The sequence below is a fragment of the Dermacentor silvarum genome, chromosome 2, assembly GCF_013339745.2.
Source record: "Dermacentor silvarum isolate Dsil-2018 chromosome 2, BIME_Dsil_1.4, whole genome shotgun sequence".
Taxonomy (NCBI): Eukaryota; Metazoa; Arthropoda; class Arachnida; order Ixodida; family Ixodidae; genus Dermacentor; species Dermacentor silvarum.
In genome coordinates, this window is record NC_051155.1 from 84,376,527 (window position 1) to 84,396,970 (window position 20,444).

The window sequence follows — 20,444 nt, forward strand, 5'->3', positions numbered from 1 at the left end:
TTTGCTGCTACAGACGCCGCCCGCTTTTCGCTCAATGGGCCATTTGACGTTTTGGCATCAACAAAACTCAAACGAAATACGGACAATCCCGCCTCGACCGCATCTACTCGAGGCTAAAATGATATAGAAAACATAATAAAATGATGGCGTACACCTTATTCAATAGAAATATTTGTTTTAAAAAAGATGCATTCGGAAAGTCTGTTCATTAGCTGCTCGCTTTGGTATGCTTGACCCAGCTTCACTTTAGTAAAGCTTTTTGTAATGGCTCCCACAGACTTTTCCCCTCTTGGATCTCGAAACTTGACTACTAAAGGCTCGTTGCCTTGCCATTGCAATGGCAGCTTTACCTCGGAGTCAACTCTGCGTTCCCTATTCAAATACATGTGGAACGAAAGGTTGTGATTTGATAACCGTTGGAGCGATTTAAATAAAATATTGTCGCGTTTGATAGAAAAAGTAAATTTGTAGTTACTCTGTAGCAGAATTTCGATTTATGGTCTGGAACTACTAAAAGCTCCTAAAATCGGTATTTTAGACAAGATAGAAGCATAAAGTTTACAAACTCGTAACCCTGCTTGAAAAACAGATATTGAAGTTCGGTAAATTGCATCCCTGAAGGTATCTAATGTAGACTATTCTATATAAGAATATACAGCTCACGCGAATTCACTAGATTTTTTACGAGGCTGTAGCAAAAGTTATATTCATGAATAAGTGTTATATTTCAAAGCAATGTATAATATATCAATTTTATTTGCTTTAGATAAATTATTAGGTGCAGTTCTCAGAATTTTGATATTGTTGCTCAGTTATAGAGTTATTATTGCTCAGTTACAGAGTTGCAAATTTGATACTTCAGCTTCTGAAAATTTGGAGCTTTCAATAATAATTTAGTTAACGGCATAAATTAAAAAAAATTGCTGGCCACATTTGTTTCAATTTAACCGTCTCGTTAAAGTGCAATAAATACCCTCAAAGTCGCTGCAGTGGTTACTGAGAAATATGATTTCTCCGTTGTCACAAAAAAGTTACAATATTGTTTCAATGAAATGAAGTTTTGGTAGAGCGCATTTAATTGTCTTGCTGTGAATCATTTGATGTAGTGCATTGCTCAATCGTTCATGGCTGCGTCACAGAAATTCTATAAAGCTTGCTACTTCACATTGGTCTATGAGATCAGGTGATACCACAGCTTCGCTGGGCAACCCCATTCACAACATAGATTAGAGCCCATTGTGTTCTGTTCTCTGGCTTCTTTTGCCGGTCATTTACGCTAAATAACATACTGCTTAAAATTAGACACCTTGCAGCACTATGTGCTTACTGGAACAATTATTGACGAATAACGCACAGTCACTGCACACGCACGCCATCGATTGATATTCACGCGAGACAGAAGAAGAAGACCGGCACCGAAGCAGAGGTCAGCATTAGGCCGGCACCGAAGAAGAGGAGGTAGAGGTTGAGTGGGTGAGTGAAATAACTTTATTGAGGTCCAGGTGGAGGTTGCTCCTCGCCATCTAAGTTGGTTGCTGCTACGCCTGTGCTACTCACCTATTTTGTAAATATTTGAAAATATACGTTTTTGCGCACCAATATGATAAGAATATTAATCCGAGCCCTTCCACATTGCAGCTATTCGCGGCTTGGCCTCTTTCGTAGTTCACCTAAAAAGCACGAGGCCTTGCCTTTTTTTTTTTTTGGAGGGGGAGGAGACTTGCATGCCAAAACCGCGATTTGATTCTGAGGCACTCCGTAATGGGGGACGCGGCAACTAATTTTGACCACCAAGGAATCTTTGACGTCTAGCCCAATGGACGGGACACGGGCGTTTTTGCATTCCGTCCCTATCGAAATGCTGCAGCCGCGGCCGAGATTTCATCCCGCGACCTCATGCTTCGCAGTGCAACACCCCAGCAGCTGTGCCACCGCGGCGGGTCACCAGGTTGTGTCCTGTGTCTGTTTGCGAAGTATAAAAGAAAGGGGAGCAGCATGGCGACATGGCCAAAACGACTTGATGATAGTGACGATGGGGATATATGACGATGGAATAACGATGGCGGTGACATAACGAAGATGACATGATGACTACGATAGCGTGACAAGGCAGTGACGATGTCGGCGACGGTGACGGCGTCGACAAGGCATGATGCAAGGGCACGACGATTGTGATTGTCACGGAGTGGCATATTTTCGAATGGTTTGGACGCTGATTAACGACACGCCGAATTACGAGCGTCAAAAAAACGTGGGCTCCTGACTGTGCAGCGTATAATTTATTCGACATCGACACGCCGAATTACGGGCGTCAAGAGCGTCGTGGCCGCTCGGGCTGCCATCTCGATTCCAGACGCGACACGCCGATTACGGACCCGGAAGTGTGCGTGTACGTCTGCGTGGTATGCCGGGTTCCACCTTGGCCCTCGACATTGGGAGAGAGGAGAATCTGCGGTTCTTCGTCCATGGTGAAAGGGTCGCGGCCAAGATTGTTGGGAGCTAAGAGCCCTGAATTCGGAGAACTCTACATACCGGCAGTTTCCCTACATAGGGAACTATGGAAAGGAGAGGCTATTTAAGCGCAGGTTTTGGGCCCTGCTGATTAGTCTAGAAGCTGAACCTATGCGCTGCTGAGAAGCCGTCGGGGGGCTAGTGCCGTCCAGTATCGCCTGGGCCGCCTGGCCACGTCGGAACTCCGAGGAACTTGTTGACGTACGAGGCGTCAAATCAGCGTCTGCAACGAAGCTCACGGGAGTTCACCTCAAGTTAGCTCAACCTGCTTGAGGGAAGTCGTCAGATCTAGACTCCCGGGAACCCCAGCTCAGCAATTCGCATCCACCTCGACAAGATCGGACCGCCAGCCTTCTTCGGGAAAGCTTTGTGCACCGACTTCCACGGTTTATGGACTTGCTGCTGCTGCCCGGCAATGCGTATGGCACCATTTGTTTTCCTTTGAACTTTGACTTCTTTTGAACTTTGCTTTAGTGAAACACTATTTAGTGTATTCTTGTGTATTTGATCCTCGCACTGTTTCATATGTATATGTACTGTTAATTACTCGCATTTATTTGTCTTCATCATTGTGTGATATTAAGTCCAGGTGTGTTAGTCTGTTTGGTGTTTCTTTATTATTTAATTTTATTGATTTGTGTACATTTATCAGCCGATAAATACCTTGTTTTTTGTTTACTCCCGACTCTGACTCTTTTCACTGTGCTCGCTTGCGTACGGAACGACCAACCAGCTTGTCTACCCCGTAGATCGACTTCGCGCCAACGACAAATCGGGGACAGCTGTGGCAGTGATGCTATCGCGTAACATTGATTACCACGATCCGTACGATCCGCGTAACTTTTATTATGGACAAATAGTGCTGTTGCAATAAAACAATGTTGTGTTTCAAATGGTGCAGCCAGTGCGACCAGTTTCACATACCGTATTTTTTCATGGAGTACGGCCATCTCTCCGGGTTCCAAGCGAACGCCCTTGGCCTTGAATAGACGCCGGATTGTGTGTTGTAACCTGTAAACAAACTGAAGTTTGACTGCCAGGCATATTGCATATTATGAACCACGTTCGGGAAAAATTCTGCACCGTAAAGTTAAACAGAAACTTACAAGAAACCCTGAAACCCTGAAGTTACATGCCTACTAAACGGGCATGGTCTCCCTTCAGGCCTTTCGCATTCTCCAAAGCTTGAAAAGTAACTCTCCGCATTCTCTCATTTGGTTTCCCGCTCACTTGGGGTCGACTGAGGGCTCTCCCTCTAACCCTAACTAGAGCGCGCACGGGGCCGCGCGAGGACTCACTGACCGCGCCGCCTCCGCAGTCCCCCTACCCCGCGGGGAACCAATGATGGCGTATAATGAGATCACCAAGCATTACTATCGGTCAAGACGGGTATTACCCCTCCCGCACCCTGCCTTATGCAGGGCGCGGGCGGTGACCCTTCGACTTTTACAAGATCAGGCGTATCCTAACCAATTGCGGTTCTTCACGCTATATACCCTGAAAGGTATCCCAGTGCGGACTGCCCTGCCTGTCGACTAACGGCAACATTCAACCATATGTTATGGGAGTGTGAAGCCATCGGCTCCGCTTTCAGCGAGGATAGGTAGGCTGCGCTTTTGGGCAGCCCCGAACTCAACGACCAAATCCTGGCCGTCCAGAGTGCCCACGATCGGGCCGTCAAGCTCGGCTAGGCGGTCGCTACGTGGGACTAGCCGGGTGGCGCGGGGTCTCCCCTGCGTCTTCTCTGGACCTAAACAAAGTTATTTCACTCCCTCACTCACCCTGAAGTCATCGATCAGCTCGCTTTGTTAGAAACTAGTGCTTAATATTATTGGCCAAGAACGGCGCCTGCATTATGGAGATGCCGAGCTCCGTGCATCACAACGATCGCGGAAACTGCGCGCAATGCTGCGATATGCTGCTTAAGTACATATTGCCAACACAATAGATGACAGTTGCGATTTTCAGCCTGAATAAAATAAATAAACTAAAGAAACGCATCTCTCACCGCTGCAAAATTTAACTTCTGTGTCAGTCAGTACTACGCATTGTATAATATACGCAAGAAATAGTTTATAGGGTAATGTCACAAGAAACGAGGAAAATCATGAAATGCATTCACGTCATATGTTTTAATATTGGGAGAAGAGCCGTCCTTCAGTGCAAAATGCCTATTTTGATACTCATGGTAACATATTTTGGTGACTTAACGTTAATGGTAACAGGCAGTATCACAAAATAGGAAACGTAATCCACGTTGATGCTATGAGAATGCTCCACACTTAGTGGTTAAGGGTAAAAGCAGAAGGAAAGGTACCTTTTTAGGGAGATTGTCCGGCAGAGTGCTGGTTGGCACGAACCGTGCGATGATTTTACAGGTGGCATAAAACCTTTAAAATATGACTATTTTATCAAACTGCTATAACGCCCTATAAAAAATCTTTTATATAGTGGCATATACATATGTTACACAGAAAACAGAAAGATAATTAAGTGGAGAATAAGAATCTTCTTAATAAGCTAGGCACCGCAGATCGTGATGTAACGAAATATGTCGGGCCAACGAAGAGACAAGAACTATATAAATAGAGCAAACAGGCGCGCAATTGTAGTTGATTTGCTAATTGAAATTAAGGGGAACACGGGAATTTCGGCAGCTCAGGGAATGCGTCAGTCTGATAACGGGTAGCCTATGAGAATAATGAGATGTAAATTAAAAAAACGCCGTTGGAGTCGGCAGAGGTTCCGGGTGTGTGATGAAACTGATGAAATAGACTTGCAGGCATATAGTGAAGGCATATGTTTACAAGCTTAAATATGTGAGGTTGGCTGTCACAAGAATGGAGTAAATAAACATAGTCAGGAGAGCCCTGCGTCCTGCTGGGGACTTATATATCATTATGATGATGATGACGATGATGTATAGAGTCCGTAAAAACACTATCTCAGAGACGAACTACTAATGCTTCGTTTTCCGTCTAAATTACGAAAACGACTCCATTTTTCCAAGCACGCTGTGGAACTTCAAGTTGGCTGTCTACATTGCATACATCTCCACGCAAGAGCACTCGCCTGACGTAAGCTTATCCTCTTGAACCGGAGTGCAGTCGTGGAGTAGGAGATATGGGTGGCTTATCACGAAGCACTTGTGTGTTATTACATGTGTGCGGACCGATAGGCGCCCCACCAACAGCGCAGGTGCACATTACAACCTGCTGCAGTCTATAAACATTGCTTTACCAAGCACAATAAGCTGATTTTATGGCTTCTAACTAAAATTGATGTACATCCTCAAGAACCTCAGAGGAGGAGGAGCAACAAACTTTTATTGAAACCACCAGTTAAGTTGGCTGGGCCTAGGCCTCCCACGTGAAGACGTCGACGTCTGGGCTCTTCGCCGCCTCGCAGGCAACTCAGAAGTATATACGAGTATACATACGAACAAAACGGGGAGAACTTAGTGGCCTGGTTTTCGTATGTATAGGTCCGTAGATGAAGACGCTGTGAACTTGGGCGAGTTGGTAATTCATACTAAACATGCAATCGCCTGTTACAGACAGACACAGCGACAAGTGACAGCGCCATGTTTGTGTGCCTGTTTACTTGCTTATGACTCATCTGTAACGCACTTATTCAAGTTTACTAAGTCTATATATCTATAAAGCAAGAAGGCAATGGAGCCAAGAAATGAATAGGGGTAAGTAACATTGGTTGAAATTCAATTGTTGAAAATAACGAAGAAAAGGTGAAATGAGCGAGAAAGAAAATATAATAAACAATAATCGCTGGTAGGAACCGAACCCACAAGCTTCGCATTACGCATGCCCACTGGAGACAAGTTACGTTTCGGTCCACTTTCATTTCTCCTTTCCTTGATTTTCTACATTTTAATTTCAACCACAGCAAATTACTCCAATGCTTTCCTTGGCTTCATTGCCTGCGGGCTTCATTTGGTCGTGATCAACAAAAATCTGGCTCCTCTTTTTCCCTTGTCGTTCATTCACAGCGAGGGTCTTGCATCTGGCAGCCTTGATGCCATTATGCAGCATACGAGGGTTTGTTAGCCAAATGCCGACTTTCTTAACTTGTAACGTGACGCCATCGGGCAAAAAAGGGTGTTCCACATCTCCCCGCCATGGCTCTGAGTGGCGCTGGGTAATACTGCCAAAGAACATTCAACAATGGCGACACTCCTAAAGCATGGCAGCCAAATTGACCGCAGCGCACCAAGCGGCTTATTTGCACAACTAAACCACACTTCCGGTTCCGGGCGCGCGCAGTTTGAGCATTGGCTAGTACTTGTTACGCCCGCTGCGCTGATCAGCGCGGCATTTGTTTTTGCTTGTGCTGCTCAACCGCGTGCTGTTTTGGTGCCGAATCGTATTTATTTCGATAGCAATTATATGGACACTCCAAGCGGATTTATGCCGTCGTCGTCGCCGTCGCCGTGAGGTTCCGTATAAAGTGCAAGGGCGATAAAATCGTCGCCGTGCGCCGCAGGCTGTAGTGCGAGGGACACGCGCTTTCACGAAGAGCGAATGCACGGCGGAGAGAAAACGCGACGTCAAATACGAAAGGCCATGGGGGAATGGAAGGAAGGGAGGGAAGGCGACAAAACGTTTAGCTGCAGCACCAAATGCTTATCTTGCGACCAGGCACAAAGGGAACTGGCGACTAAATCTCCCACCCAAAAGGAGGAAAGCGGGAAGGCAGCGCGGGAGGGATGGGGCACGGCTTCTACTCTGCAAGCAATTGCATACTTGTACTTTGCGCGCCTGCGGGCTGTCGCGCGCACCGTATCTTGAAAGCGATATCCACACGGCTTTAACCTTTGTATGCGCTGCGCTTTCACCGCTCAGTTTCCGTTAATGCGATAGACCGCACGAACATTCCCTCGCTGCTGCTTCCGCGCTTACTCGCACTAGCGTTTTGACAGTGGTATTCTGCGGTCATCAAGTTTGATCTATTCATGCTTGTTTTGCGTTGACACCATGCTTCGTAATTCAGTTAGTAAGCGAATGTGTCCAAGTTTATGCAGCCGATAAAACTACTATCCTTACTCCGTGTAGCTCTCTATTAATATGCTATTACAATTGATGCTTCGCGTTTTGGGCGAGATTGTGAGATTTTTTAATTTAGGGAAATAAACACAAACTATTGCTAGTTATCTCTACAAGCCTTCGTGGAAGCTGTCCTCTGTGCAACGCGCGATTTTATAAAGTATATACATGGAATAAGCCTGGATCTCGAGGAAGAAGAAGACGAGAGCGGATGTGCCCCGCATCGGCTCCGTCTCGTTTTTGAATGATTCTGCAGGCAATTTTGGCAGGACCACGGTTTCAAGCACATCATTGGATTCGTGAAGTTAACGCGAATCGGTGGATACCTTTGGATAAGGTGGGCCAGCTTTTTTCGGACTTTTATCGCCTGCTTGTGTGCATCGAACGTGGGAGCTCCGCTAGGCCTAACGCCACGTAGGCCTAGCGAGCCCGCCAAGTCGGCATGGCTGATACACGTATGGACGACGACGTCTCCTCGGAGACGGAAGACGGCGAGGAAGGAATGGGTTGGCAGGTGGTCACCAACCGAAGATCGCGATCTGCGGGAAAGACCTGGGGAGCTGGTGGAACCGCCCATTTGACCCAAGAGTTGCAAGGAAAGGAGATCGCCAGCAAAGGTGCCGATGGGGCCGACAAGCTCAAGCGCCGGATTGTGAAGGCGTCAAGGATGCCGCAACTGCCAGAGGAGCACAGGAAAATTATCGTTAGGCCTCGGGGAGGCCTCAACCTGAACAAGGTCAGCACTACAGCTATTGGAGAAGCGATCGTCGAGGCGGCCGGACTTACAGAAGACCAAGCGAAGGGAGACATCGTCTGCCCCAACTTCACACAGAAAATCGTGGTGGTTAGTACACCGGACTTCGATCATGCCGAAAGGTATGTGCGACTCAAGTCTATTACTCTCATGAAGGCGGAATATGAAGTCAGCGCTTATGAAACGGCCCCCCACTCTACGTGCAAGGGGGTTATTAGAAGAGTGAACCTCAACGACAGTCAGAGTGTTATCACGAAAAAGATCGTGCATGAATACAACCCAACGGCGTTGGCAGCACAGCGTATTAAAGCTACGGGCTCGGTTATTGTGCTCTTCGACGGATTGAAGGTGCCCAATTTCATCAAGTATGGGTCAACCCTAGTGAAGTGCTTTCTGTACAGGAAACAATTTGACGTATGTTACGCATGTGGAAGAATTGGACACAGATCAGACGTTTGTCCCACACCTGATGTAGTGCAGTGCAGGGGATGCGGTGTGCAAAACCCAGGGGAGGATCATATATGCTCTCCCAAATGCAAGTTCTGCGGTGAAGATCACCCCACAGGTGACAAAGCTTGCAAGCAGCGGTATCAAATACCGTATGTAGTGAGAGTAAGGAGAAGAGAACGCTTGAAAGAGGACACCGAGATGGAATCGGCTCAACCGACAAAGGAGACCCCTCCGGGCGCTGGGAGGCGCTCACGCTCAAGGAGTGGTTCAAGATCAAGACAGCGCTCACGCTCAAGAAGTAGTTCAAGATCAAGGCAGCGTTCAACATCAAGGGGAAGAAACCGTTCGAGATCTCGGGAAGCGCAGGTGCGCTTCGAGGAGCAGGAGCTGAAGATCAACAAGAAAAAGGAGCCAGGAGCTACCTGGGCAGATAAAGTCAAAGGTACTGTGAAAGCCACAGGTAATGTGGCAATTGCCTCGCAGATACAAAGCAATGATACCAGAGTAGAACAGCTCATCAGAGAGGTTATATCACTAAAGAAAGCAAATGAAGAACTTAAGAAGCAGATTCAGGAAATGAACAAAGGGTTAAGGGCAGAAAGCGGTAATGTGGCAGTAGCTAAGCCGGTGAGTAGAAGTAACAGCCAGGAGGAAGAAGGCACACCGGCGCCAAAAAAGAGAGCCGTAGTCCCAGAGGTGGAATCGATGTGCTCGGTTCTGGAGGAGATTAAGAATGCAATTAAGGACCTAAAGGACACGGTAGACAGCGTTAACCTTAAAGTGGACAAAATATGGAAGTGGAAGTTAACAGCCGAGAAACGGCTGAAAAAATTAGAGGCCCAAGGAGATGATGAGGAATATATGCCCTCGGAAGCAGAAAGCGTTAGAACACTTCCAGGAGCGGTGGGTAGCACAGTCAAGAGAACAATGACAGGGGGTAGCAAGTCGGGGGGTAACGGCAATAATAATGGATAGCAGAAAAAGACTTAGTGTGTGGCAGTGGAATTGCAGAGGATTTCACCAAAAAAGAGCGTCATTAGCACAGATAATCAAAACAGTTGAAAATAGGCCAAAATTAATAATGCTGCAGGAAACTCTAGCGGAGGAGATCGGGCTGTCTGGCTTTAACTCGATCTGCAAAGGCAAAAACCCGGGCAGGGGAATCGCCACCCTAATTGACAAGAAAATTTCTTACATCGAGCATGATTTAAAATTAGGGGCGAACAAAATTGAATATATATTTATAGAAATGGTCCTAAAAAGGCACAAAGGTAAAGCGCAAAGCTTGTTCTGCCTCAACATATATAGCAGTCCCAGAGAGATGAGACAGAGCTTCAAAGCAATATTTAATAAGGCCATGGGGGTAGCCAAAAATGCGCCCCTCATAATAGGCGGGGACTTCAACGCCCCACACCAATCTTGGGGTTACCACTGGAGTACAAAGAAAGGGGAAGGAATCTGGCATCTTGCCACGGATTTAGGCCTCTCTCTTATCACAGACCCAGCCTTTCCTACTAGGTGTGGCACTTCCACGTGTAGGGACACTACCCCGGACTTAACCTTCACTTCTAACTTACCCAGGGCATACTGGATCAACTCTGGGACGGATCTGGGGAGCGACCATTACATACTACACATAATGGTGGAAACGACGGGGGTGGAGGTAAAGCATTTCACTTATATAGACTGGGATCAATTTAGAAAAATCAGGAAGGACAGAGCGGAAAAAGAAGGAATGGGGCAAATCACACCACCAGAGTGGGTAGCTCAGCTTAGGGAGGACTTGAATGCAGCAACTAAGGCTATACAAACTGAGGAAGAGGTCACACAAATGGACAGTAGATTGGCGCATTTGATTGAAGCTAAGCAATCGATTTTACAAAGATGGAAATCACACCGCTTGAACAGAAGACTTAGGAAGCGAATTGCTCAGCTCAATAGGGATATCGAGGAGCACGCCCGATATTTGCAGAAACAACAGTGGAATGAGGTGTGTAACTCTATAGATGGAAGGATAAAACGTGGAGGCAATTGGAATCTGCTCAGGCATCTGCTCAATGAAAAAGGCACTAAATCGAATAGACGTACGGCAGTGGCGAAGCTGGTACACCAGGAAAGTCAGACTGCAAGCACAGAGAGCATAATGCAGCGATTGGCAGCTAAATACTTGCCTCTCAGGACAGCGGATCAGGAAGTAAGTTACCCCGATTACTTAGGGGCAGAATGCAACTTTATGGATCAGGAATTCAACGAAAGTGAGGTACGCACGGCATTGTATGATTTAAATAGTAGGTCAGCATCGGGCCCGGATGGCATCTCTAACAGATTGCTAAAGAATTTGGACGACGACTCCATAAAATATCTGACCACATACATTAATGAATTATGGAAGAATGGGGTCTATCCAGAAGAATGGAGGACGGCCTGTACTATCTTAATACCAAAGCCGGGCAAACAACTCAACTTGGATAACCTCAGGCCAATTTCGTTAACATCATGTCTGGGAAAGACAATGGAGCATGTCATATTGAACAGGTTAACGAAATATGTGGAGGACAATGACATCGTACCGTATAATCTGATTGGTTTCAGACCGGGCTTGTCCACACAAGATGCCATGTTGTTAATCAAACATAAATTGCTTTTAGCCAATCCAAAGCACACTAGAGCTCTCTTGGGGTTGGATGTCGAAAAAGCTTTTGACAAAATTAAGCATAGAGCAATACTTGAGGTGATTTCTGAACTGGGATTAGGCAGAAAACTATATGAAGTGGTTAAAGCCTTTCTTGGCCATCGCTCAGCACACCTTAGATTCGGGGACATTAAATCAAAGAAGATAGATCTCGGTGACAGAGGTACGCCACAAGGGTCGGTCTTGTCACCTATGCTTTTCAACCTGGCGATGTCAAAAGTGGCAAAGGGATTGAAAGGGATAGAGGGCATTAACTTTACCATTTATGCAGACGATGTGACAATATGGAACGCTGAAGGAAGTATAGGACAGGCGGAAAGCAGACTTCAGGAGAGCATTTATGAGGTAGAGTCCATTTTAGAAGACATGGGACTGAAATGCTCTGCTGAGAAGTCTGAACTCCTAGTACTCAGTAACAGGAAAAGGGGTAGAAAACCGAGGGGATATGTTCCCGAGGAAGAACCCAGGTTAGTACTAACCACGAAGGCAGGCAAAACTATTAAGCAAGTCGAATCAATTAGAGTCTTAGGGTTATTCCTGGAGGCAAACGGGGCAAACGGAAAAACAATACAAAACATCACAAGCAAGACTGAGGAGGTAATAAGACTGCTAAGGAGAATCACTAACAGACACAGAGGGTTGGGAGAGGAGAGCGCCATGAGGCTGGTCCATGCTTTCGCCTTGTGTCACTTCTCATATGTAGCAGGAATGCTTAGATGGACACAGACAGAACTAAAGAAGTTGAACAGATTAATTAAAAGGCTTGTCAAAACAACAGTGGGATTGCCGGTTAGCACACCGGATGATAAATTAATGAAACTAGGGCTCCACAACACAATAGCCGAAATAATTGAAGCTCAGCAAATTGCCCACAGAGAGAGGCTTTCCGAAACAAGGTCAGGTAGAGCAATACTCGAAGAGCTAAGGTGGTACCCAACCGAATCAGAAAATTCGGAAGACACAGTAGAACTAAAATATAGCGTAAGAGAGATCATCAAGACGACTCCTTTTCCCAGAAATATGCACCCGGTGCACAACCTGGAAAGAAGAAAGGCAAGGGCCAAAGCTCTCCTGCAGGAGATAGAACAGGACAGAGAACATGCGGCTTTTGTAGATGCTGCATGGGTCAGAGGAAAGAAAGCCTTTACGGCAGTAGTAGTAGATGCAGATGGACTCACTCGGGATGCTATTACAATCATGACTAAAGAAGCGACAGTGGCAGAACAAGTGGCGATAGCATTGGCTTTAAGGAATAATAAGTGGACGCGAATTTACAGTGACTCTAAGATGGCTATTAGACATTTTACCAAGGGCTTTGTAACCAAAAGGGCTGCCCAGCTGATCGGTGAGATGGACAGCCAAGGGATCGAAATCCGCTGGTTTCCTGCACACATGGGGTCTGTCGATCCATCTCGGAGGAATTTGAACGAGGTGGCTAACGCAGCTGCACGAGGACTTACTATCCGTGCACTACGCGACCAGGACCCCAATAATATGCTGGAGGAGAACAGGGACCGATTACTTACATATAATGAAGTCACGAAGCATTATTACATGAACAGAAGGGAATTCCCAGTGCCACATGCTAAGCTCAATAGAGCTCAAGCGGTGACTCTGAGATTGTTACAGACAAGAACTTACCCTAGTCCAAACTTTATTAACAAGCTATATCCAGAAAGAGAGGTACCAATCAATTGCGAGAAGTGTAATGGCATCATTACTCTGGATCATATGCTTTGGCAATGTCCTGTGGCTTTCACAGACTGCGACAAGGAAAGAGACTGGTGGCGGCGAGTGCTTCACAGTGTAGTGCTTTTAGATCAAGTACAGGCCGTCCAGAAGGCCCACGACACGGCGGTAAGGTTAAACCTTACTGTCCCGACGTGGGAGCCGCCTGCGTCATCCTAAGGGTTGATCTTCAGGACCTGAATAAAGTTTATCATACCATACCATGGAATAAGCCTGTTGAAGTAAGGAAATGTTTCATTTGCTCTAGTAAAATTCTCAATAGAAGCTCAATGCTCAATTGTTGTAAGCTATAATCTGACATTTTCAGGCATGGAGTGGGGTCTGACATAGGCAAAAAATATCGCCGAGAGCTAGTGGGCCTACACTAGTCCAGGTGCAACCAAATTAGGAAGGCACACTAAGATTCAACAAAGTCACACCCTCATCAGAATAGGAATTGGCCTCCCTGGTGCAGTATTCGGCCGCTACCTCCCTAATGACTCCAACAATCTACCCATGGCCCTCAGTTCCCAGCGGCTGCGGAGCACCTGACCAAGGCGGCGGTCAGACCTGCTAAGCGGCAGAGGGTGCTAAGAATCGCTGGGTCCGGACAGGCCGTCAATGGAAACTGAACCTGGCAACGTTCAACACGCGCACCCTATTGAGTGAGGCTAGTTTAGCAGGGCTATTTGGAGAATTATCAGGTATTGCCTGGGATATTATTGGCCTTAGTGAGGTTAGGTTGGCGAGGCTAATACAGTGCTGGCTAACGGCCACCTCCTCTGCTACAGAGGTCTTCCAGATAAGATAGAATTCGGAGTAGGATTTCTAGTCCATAATGACATAGCGGGCAACCTTGATGAATTCTACATCAATAATGAGAGGGTAGCAGTCATCGTAATAAAGCTGATAGAATGAAGGTAGCACAAGCCTACGTCCCAACCTGTAGCCACGATGACGAAGAAATCGAACAGTTTTATGAAGCTGTTGAATTAGCAATGAGAATAGTGCAAACTCAGTATGCTGTAGTCATTGGCGACTTCAATGCAAAAGTAAACGTGGGGAAAAAGCAGGTTGGTGAGCAAGCAATTGGCAACTACGGGCATCGATACTAGGAATGCAAGAGGAGAGATGTTAGTAGAATTCGCGGAAAGGAATAGGCTCCGAATAATGAATACCTTCTTCAGGAAGTGCAGCAACGGAAAGTGGACGTGGAAAAGCCCCAATGGAGAAACAAAGAATGAAATAGATTTCATACTCTCTGCCGATCCAAGCATAGTACAGGATGTAGAAGTGTTAGGTAAGGTTAAGTGCAGTGACCATAGGTTAGTGAGGTCTGGGATTTTTCTCACCTTGAAGAGAAAAAGAATAAAATTAGTCATGAAGAAACAGGCCAAGCTAGACGCAGTAAGGGTAAGAGATCAATTTAGGCTGGTGCTCGCATATAAATAGGCAGCTTTAGAACAGGAAGCTGAAGACAGCATAGAGGTAATGAATTAAACAGTAACTAGACTGATCTCAGTAGCAGCAATTAAAGTGGGAGTTAAGGCACCGAGGCAACCAGTAGATAAAGCTCGCCCAGGGACAAAGTACGTCATAAAAAAACGACAAGACATGAAAGTACCAAACTCTAGAGACCAGATAAAATTCTCAGAACTGTCAAAACTGATCAACAAGAAGAAAGTAAGGGATATTCGAAATTATAACGCGCAAAAAATTAAGCAAGCCGTAAAAAATGGACGCAGCATGAAATCAGTGAGAAGAAAACTTGGTATAAGACAAGGCAAGATGTATGCATAGAGAGATAAACCAGGTAATATCAGCAATTTCGATGACATAGTAAAAGCAGCGGAAGAATTCAATACTGAACTGTACAGTCCCCAGAGCAGCCAAGCTACTTTCATTCGAAGCAGTGGTGAACAGGATACAGAGGCTCCTTCTATAATTAGCGATGAGGTTAAAAGGGCCTTGCAAGACATGACCAGGGGAAAGCTGCTGGATAAGATGGGATAACAGTCCATGTATTCAAAGATGGAGGATATATCACGCTTGAAAAGCTTGCGGCCCTTATACGCAGTGGCTCACGATTGCAAGTGTACCAGAGAGCTGGAAGATGGTCAACATAATACTGCTCCATAAGAAGGGGGACGTTGAAGAATTGAAGAAATATAGGCCCATTCGCTTGCTTTCAGTATTGTGCAAAATATTCACCAAGATAATTTCGAATAGAGTCAGTGCAACACTTGACTTCAGCCAACCAACTGGTTTCAGGAAGGGATATTCTACCATGGATCATATCCATGTCATCAATCAGGTAATCGAGAAATCTGCGTAGTACAATCAACCTCTCTATATGGCTTTAATAGACTATGAAAAGACATTTGATTCAGTAGAGATACCAGCTGCCACAGAGACATTGTGTAATCAAGGAGTACAGGAGGCATACGTGAATATCTTGGCAAATATCTACAAGGATTGCACAGCAACCTTGGTTCTCCACAAGAAAAGTAGAAAGATACCTATCAAGAAAGGGGTCAGGCAAGGAGACAATCTCTCCAACGCTATTCACTGCATGCTTAGAAGAAGTGTTCAAGCTCTTAGACTGGGAAAGCTTAGGAGTGAGGAGCAACAGCGAATATCTCAGCAACCTTCGGTTCGCAGATGATATTCTCCTATTCAGCAAAAATGGGGACGAATTACAACCATTGATTGAGGACCTTAACCGAGAAATTGTAAGAGTGGGGTTGAAGATTAATATGCAAAAGACAAAGATAATGTTCAATAGCATGGCCAGGGAACAAGAATTCAGGATCGCCAGTCAGCCTGTAGAGTCTGCAAAGGAGCACATTTATCTAGGTCAGATACTCACAGGGGACCCTGATCACGCAAAAAATTTACAGACGAATAAAATTTGTTTAGAGTGCATACGGCAGGCATTACCAAATTATGACTGGGAGCTTACCACTGTCGTTAAAAATAAAAGTGAACAATTATTGCATTCTACCAGTGCTAACATATGGGGCAGAAACTTGGAGGTTAACAAAGAAGCTCGAGAACAAGTTAAGGACCGCACAAAGAGCTATCGAACGAAAAATGTTAGGCCTAACGTTAAGTGACAGTTATCCGATTATCTAGTTGACATTAGGAGGAGAAAATGGAGCTGGGCAGGCCATGTAATGCGTAGGATGGATACACGGTGGACCATTCGAGCTACAGAATAGATACCAAGAAAAGGGAAGCACAGTCGAGGACAGCACAAAACTAGGTGGGGTGATGAAGTCAGGAAATTTGCAGGGGCAAGTTGGAATCAGCTAGCGCAAGGCAGGGGTAATTGGAGATTGTAGGGGCCTTCGTCCTGCAGCAGACAGAAAATTAGGCTGATGATAGTTACGATTAGAGTGTCCCGCTTTCAGTGCGCAGCGTTTGTCGCCAGTGAGGGAATATATCATTTGCCTGCTGTGTACGACACTCGACGAATATTTGTACCACCGTGGTTGTGCGTCTCCATGCGATCAGGTTCATCGCGCTCTCATTACTTTTCTAGCATTACCTACCTTAGGTTCACGTTTCTAACTCAGAAGCTATATCTTCTATTTAACATTCTTTAGAAGCGTCGCCTGCAGTGACCAACCCTACGGTGTGTGACCTGTACTGTGTGTTCTAATTTGTTTTTGATATTTGTGATCATGCTCTTTCTTTCCTTGTTCCTCCCCTCCGTCTTATCTACCATTTCTATGTTTCCGTGTCCTTTATGAAGAGTAGGCAGGCGTTGTGCCCCTTCCGGTGGCAGTTGCCAACCTGCTCCTCACTTTCCCTTCCTTGTCAAATGTATACAAGTTTCAAATCAAATAATAATAATGGCCTCAGGCCGACTCGATGGCGCACCTCGTATACAGAAGTGCCCACAACACAGGCTCCCAGCCAGACGCTCATGGAATGTCTTCTACGCAGACTCAAGAAAAATGCGAGAGTGCGAAGAGTGTTTTGAGCCGTCCTGAAGACGAAATTTTCGGGTGAGCACCTCGGCGTTATCCGTTCCTTACTGCTCATTTTCTCACTTCTGGCAATCACTCGTCGCGATTTCGACAAGCGTGAGTACTGAAATAAGGTAAATCTTGTAGGGGCGGGGGGGGGGGGGACGTCAAAAACTTGTCCCCGGTAGTTTCAGTCAATGCGAAACAAACTGCGCCACAACGGCAGAGCTGTTTCTCGCTAACTGGGTCACAGTGGAAGTAGCGGCGTGCGTGCCCAAAAAGTACCCAAATAATGAACCGAAATAAGTTACAAACTGTTGAATGTCAAAGAAAGCGTCACAAACATTTCCAGAGTGAGATTCAGTATATGCCAAACCAACTGCCCCACAGCGGCCGTGCTTTTTCGCTAACTGCGTCACAGCGACTGGCGTGGCCAGCGTGTCCTAAGCCGAAGTTGCTTGAAATGCAGCGCCAACAATGAAACAAAATTTCTCAACCTGCCGTGGCGCCGGAGTGCGGTGTCTAAGTGCAGCAGGAGCGCAAAAATGCGCCGAGATCCCATGAGAGCAAAGCTAAATTAAAACAATTGGCCGCATATCTGCTTGTTTTGCTGCAAATGACGTCCAAAGACAATAGTCTTCTGCCGCCCCTCATACGTAACACCATCTCTTTTTCCCCCTCCCACAACTCAAGTTCTTCCCCTCCTCTCTCACTCCTCCCATGATGAATGCAATGGAGATTTTGTTGAATTCAATTCAAATTTCCCGCGTTCGCCCTGATCTCGCGCCATCTGTTGGGACCTTTCATGACTGTTGGCTTGAAGCCGGCTACAGTGCTGCGGCTTCAGTCGGCTTGTTTTTAACGCGTAGCGCCTCTAGGACACCATTTCTATTGCGTAGATTTTTCGTTTACTAACGTAAAAACCAGTACAATGTGTATTATTAATTAAATTAACGTTGCGGATCACGGTTATGTACATATATTTTGCCTCAAAGAGCCCTGAGGTTTCATTTGCGCTGTATTATGTTGACGTGTATGACCCCGTGCCACCAGTGCTAGTAGCTTGCTTGGTTTTGGCCAGGCGGTTGAATCGAGTGACGGACAAATTTTTTCGCGGTTAGTTAGCCGAAAAAAGACTATCGTCTTTAAAAACGACAAACTGGGGGCCGGACACCCTGGCTTCGGTGTTGTCTCTGGCGCATGCATCTGGTGCGTCTTGCCTTTCATTGGCTTGCCGCTAGGCGACGCAAGAAAAATAGCTCGCAAGCTATAGGTTCATGTATATGTAATTGTTTAGATTGAGTGGGAAAGAATTGAAAATAAAACATTGTTAACTCCATTTCACATTCTCTTTTTCCGATGCTCGCGTCTGCTAATGTCTGAAGTGAACAGTAAGCACTGCTAGATTTCGCAGAGTGTCCTGTCTCGTTGACTTTCTTTCTCTAGTGCGATATATAGTAAACCTAGATACCCAAGTTAGTGGGCGGATTGATCGCCGTCACTGCAGCACAATAGGCAGGCCATCCTAGGTTGAAAACACGCAAAATTGCCGCGTCACTGGCCGCTCGAGGCACTTTGCGTGTATTCACGGGCTTCTTTGACTCTAGGAAAAACACTTATGTTGCACGTATTGAGTAACAGAAAGCTTCATCGGGAGTTTTGCATGTTGCTCTACAATTTTCTCACGGACACTTTTCATCTAATGATAATATTTTAGAAGTTGAATAATTATTTAAGACTAATTATGTAATAAAGTGGTCTGAAAGAAGCGCGAGTATATTCAAACGACTGTAAAAAGCATTACCTTGGTTCTGTCTAGCTTCGTGGCATATGCACATTTTTAAAGTTTGACTAAAGTTATGTGGGATACCGTGTATAAACAACGCTACCACTGGCACATGAAACTCCTCTTACATATTACAAATGTGCCGTGTATGAATGAATGAATGAATGAATGAATAAATGAATGAATGAATGAATGAATGAATGAATGAACTTTGATTTCCCTTTTTAAGAAAGGGAAATAAAAAGGGAAATGTGCCGTGTAAATTCTCCACCAGTGGCCAAAAACGACATAGCGCATGCCTGCATGAGGAGGCAAAGATTGAGAGAATCCACAGTTGTTAGCTTTGAGGTCAGGTTCACACGGATTCTATTCACAATATCAGTTTTCCTTGTGCACACCGAAAAATGGTTGAACAAGCTACAAAACAATCGCAAAAAGCATGGGGTAGTTCATGCCCTTTTGCGGTTCAAAGAATTGTTGGGTGCCGCGATGTTCGTAGACTTCTACTATCCGAAAACGCGACTATATGTTTTAGAATAGCGCCAGCTAGGACCCGGACGAGACGGACACGGGTTGGCGCCTGTCCTGCTCTTCTGGTCCGTGTGTTACGTTGCTTTTAAATTACAAAAAAAAATTAACCAAGCAACATGCTTATGTGCACTCATATTTACTCTGCAATAGGCCGTTCTCTGTGTTCAGTGTCTCGTAACTAAGCTTGAATAAAAGGTCCCATGGCCTGTTCCCGTTAGTGCCTTAATTTACGTTATTAATCTTGAATCAAACAACTAGCCCAGCGTCAAGTACAATTCAGACCACCATACAGCTCTTGAGGTGGTTTAAATTCGGGTTTTGGCAATACCGTAAATTTCAAGTAATCCTTCTTGCAGACCTACCGGAGCCAGTCACGGTTCTTTGGCAGAGCACCTCCCGAAGCATTCAGCGTCGCATACTTCGCGAGGGAAACCTTTGCCTCCTGAACTGAACCTGGCAGAGTAGCCGCAGTAGACACGAGGCCGAGTGATCCGTGCCTCCTGCCGCCACTGCGCAGTACCTCGTGCTCGGGAACATCGGTCAGCGCACCCCTCGACGCGGGCAGCGTATTCCTCGGACTCCTGTCGGACACCGAGGTCAGCGTGCCTCCCGCAGGTGTGCTGTGCGTGCGACGGTGTGTTCGGAAGCTCCTGTTGAGGAGGTGCGACATCATTCTGGGCTCCTGGCAGTGAGACAGCGGTGTCACGAACGCGCGAAGTTTCCTTCGCTTCTCTCCTTCTAACCGAGTACTAGCCGAGAAGTGTCCTGCGAGATAAGGAGAAGACGCAGCGCGTCGTTAGCTTTGCTGTTCAGCAGGTTGCACTGAAATGTCTCGAGAGCAATCGAAATTATCGCTGACGCCTTGCCTTCCCTGAACGAGAGACACAGCCTACCTCTTGCCGCTTCATAGAAAAGAGCAATGGTAGCAAAGGCAAAAAAAAATGCAGACGGCGTTGAC

The 20,444-nt window shown here is 46.0% G+C and overlaps 1 protein-coding gene across 4 annotated transcripts in view; it reads right to left on the reverse strand.

The window, feature by feature from the left end:
- Positions 1–20,444, reverse strand: part of LOC119441585 (uncharacterized) — a 76,330-nt gene that overhangs the window by 24,961 nt on the left and 30,925 nt on the right. For all 4 annotated transcript variants that reach the window (XM_037706194.2, XM_037706195.2, XM_049661434.1 and 1 more), the window contains 2 exons: positions 19,849–20,251; positions 3,436–3,522 (listed from right to left, as the gene is read on the reverse strand). In XM_037706194.2, coding sequence (XP_037562122.1) covers positions 3,436–3,522; positions 19,849–20,159 — 398 coding nt within the window. In that variant the 5' untranslated portion in view covers positions 20,160–20,251. The remainder of the gene's footprint in view (positions 1–3,435; positions 3,523–19,848; positions 20,252–20,444) is intronic.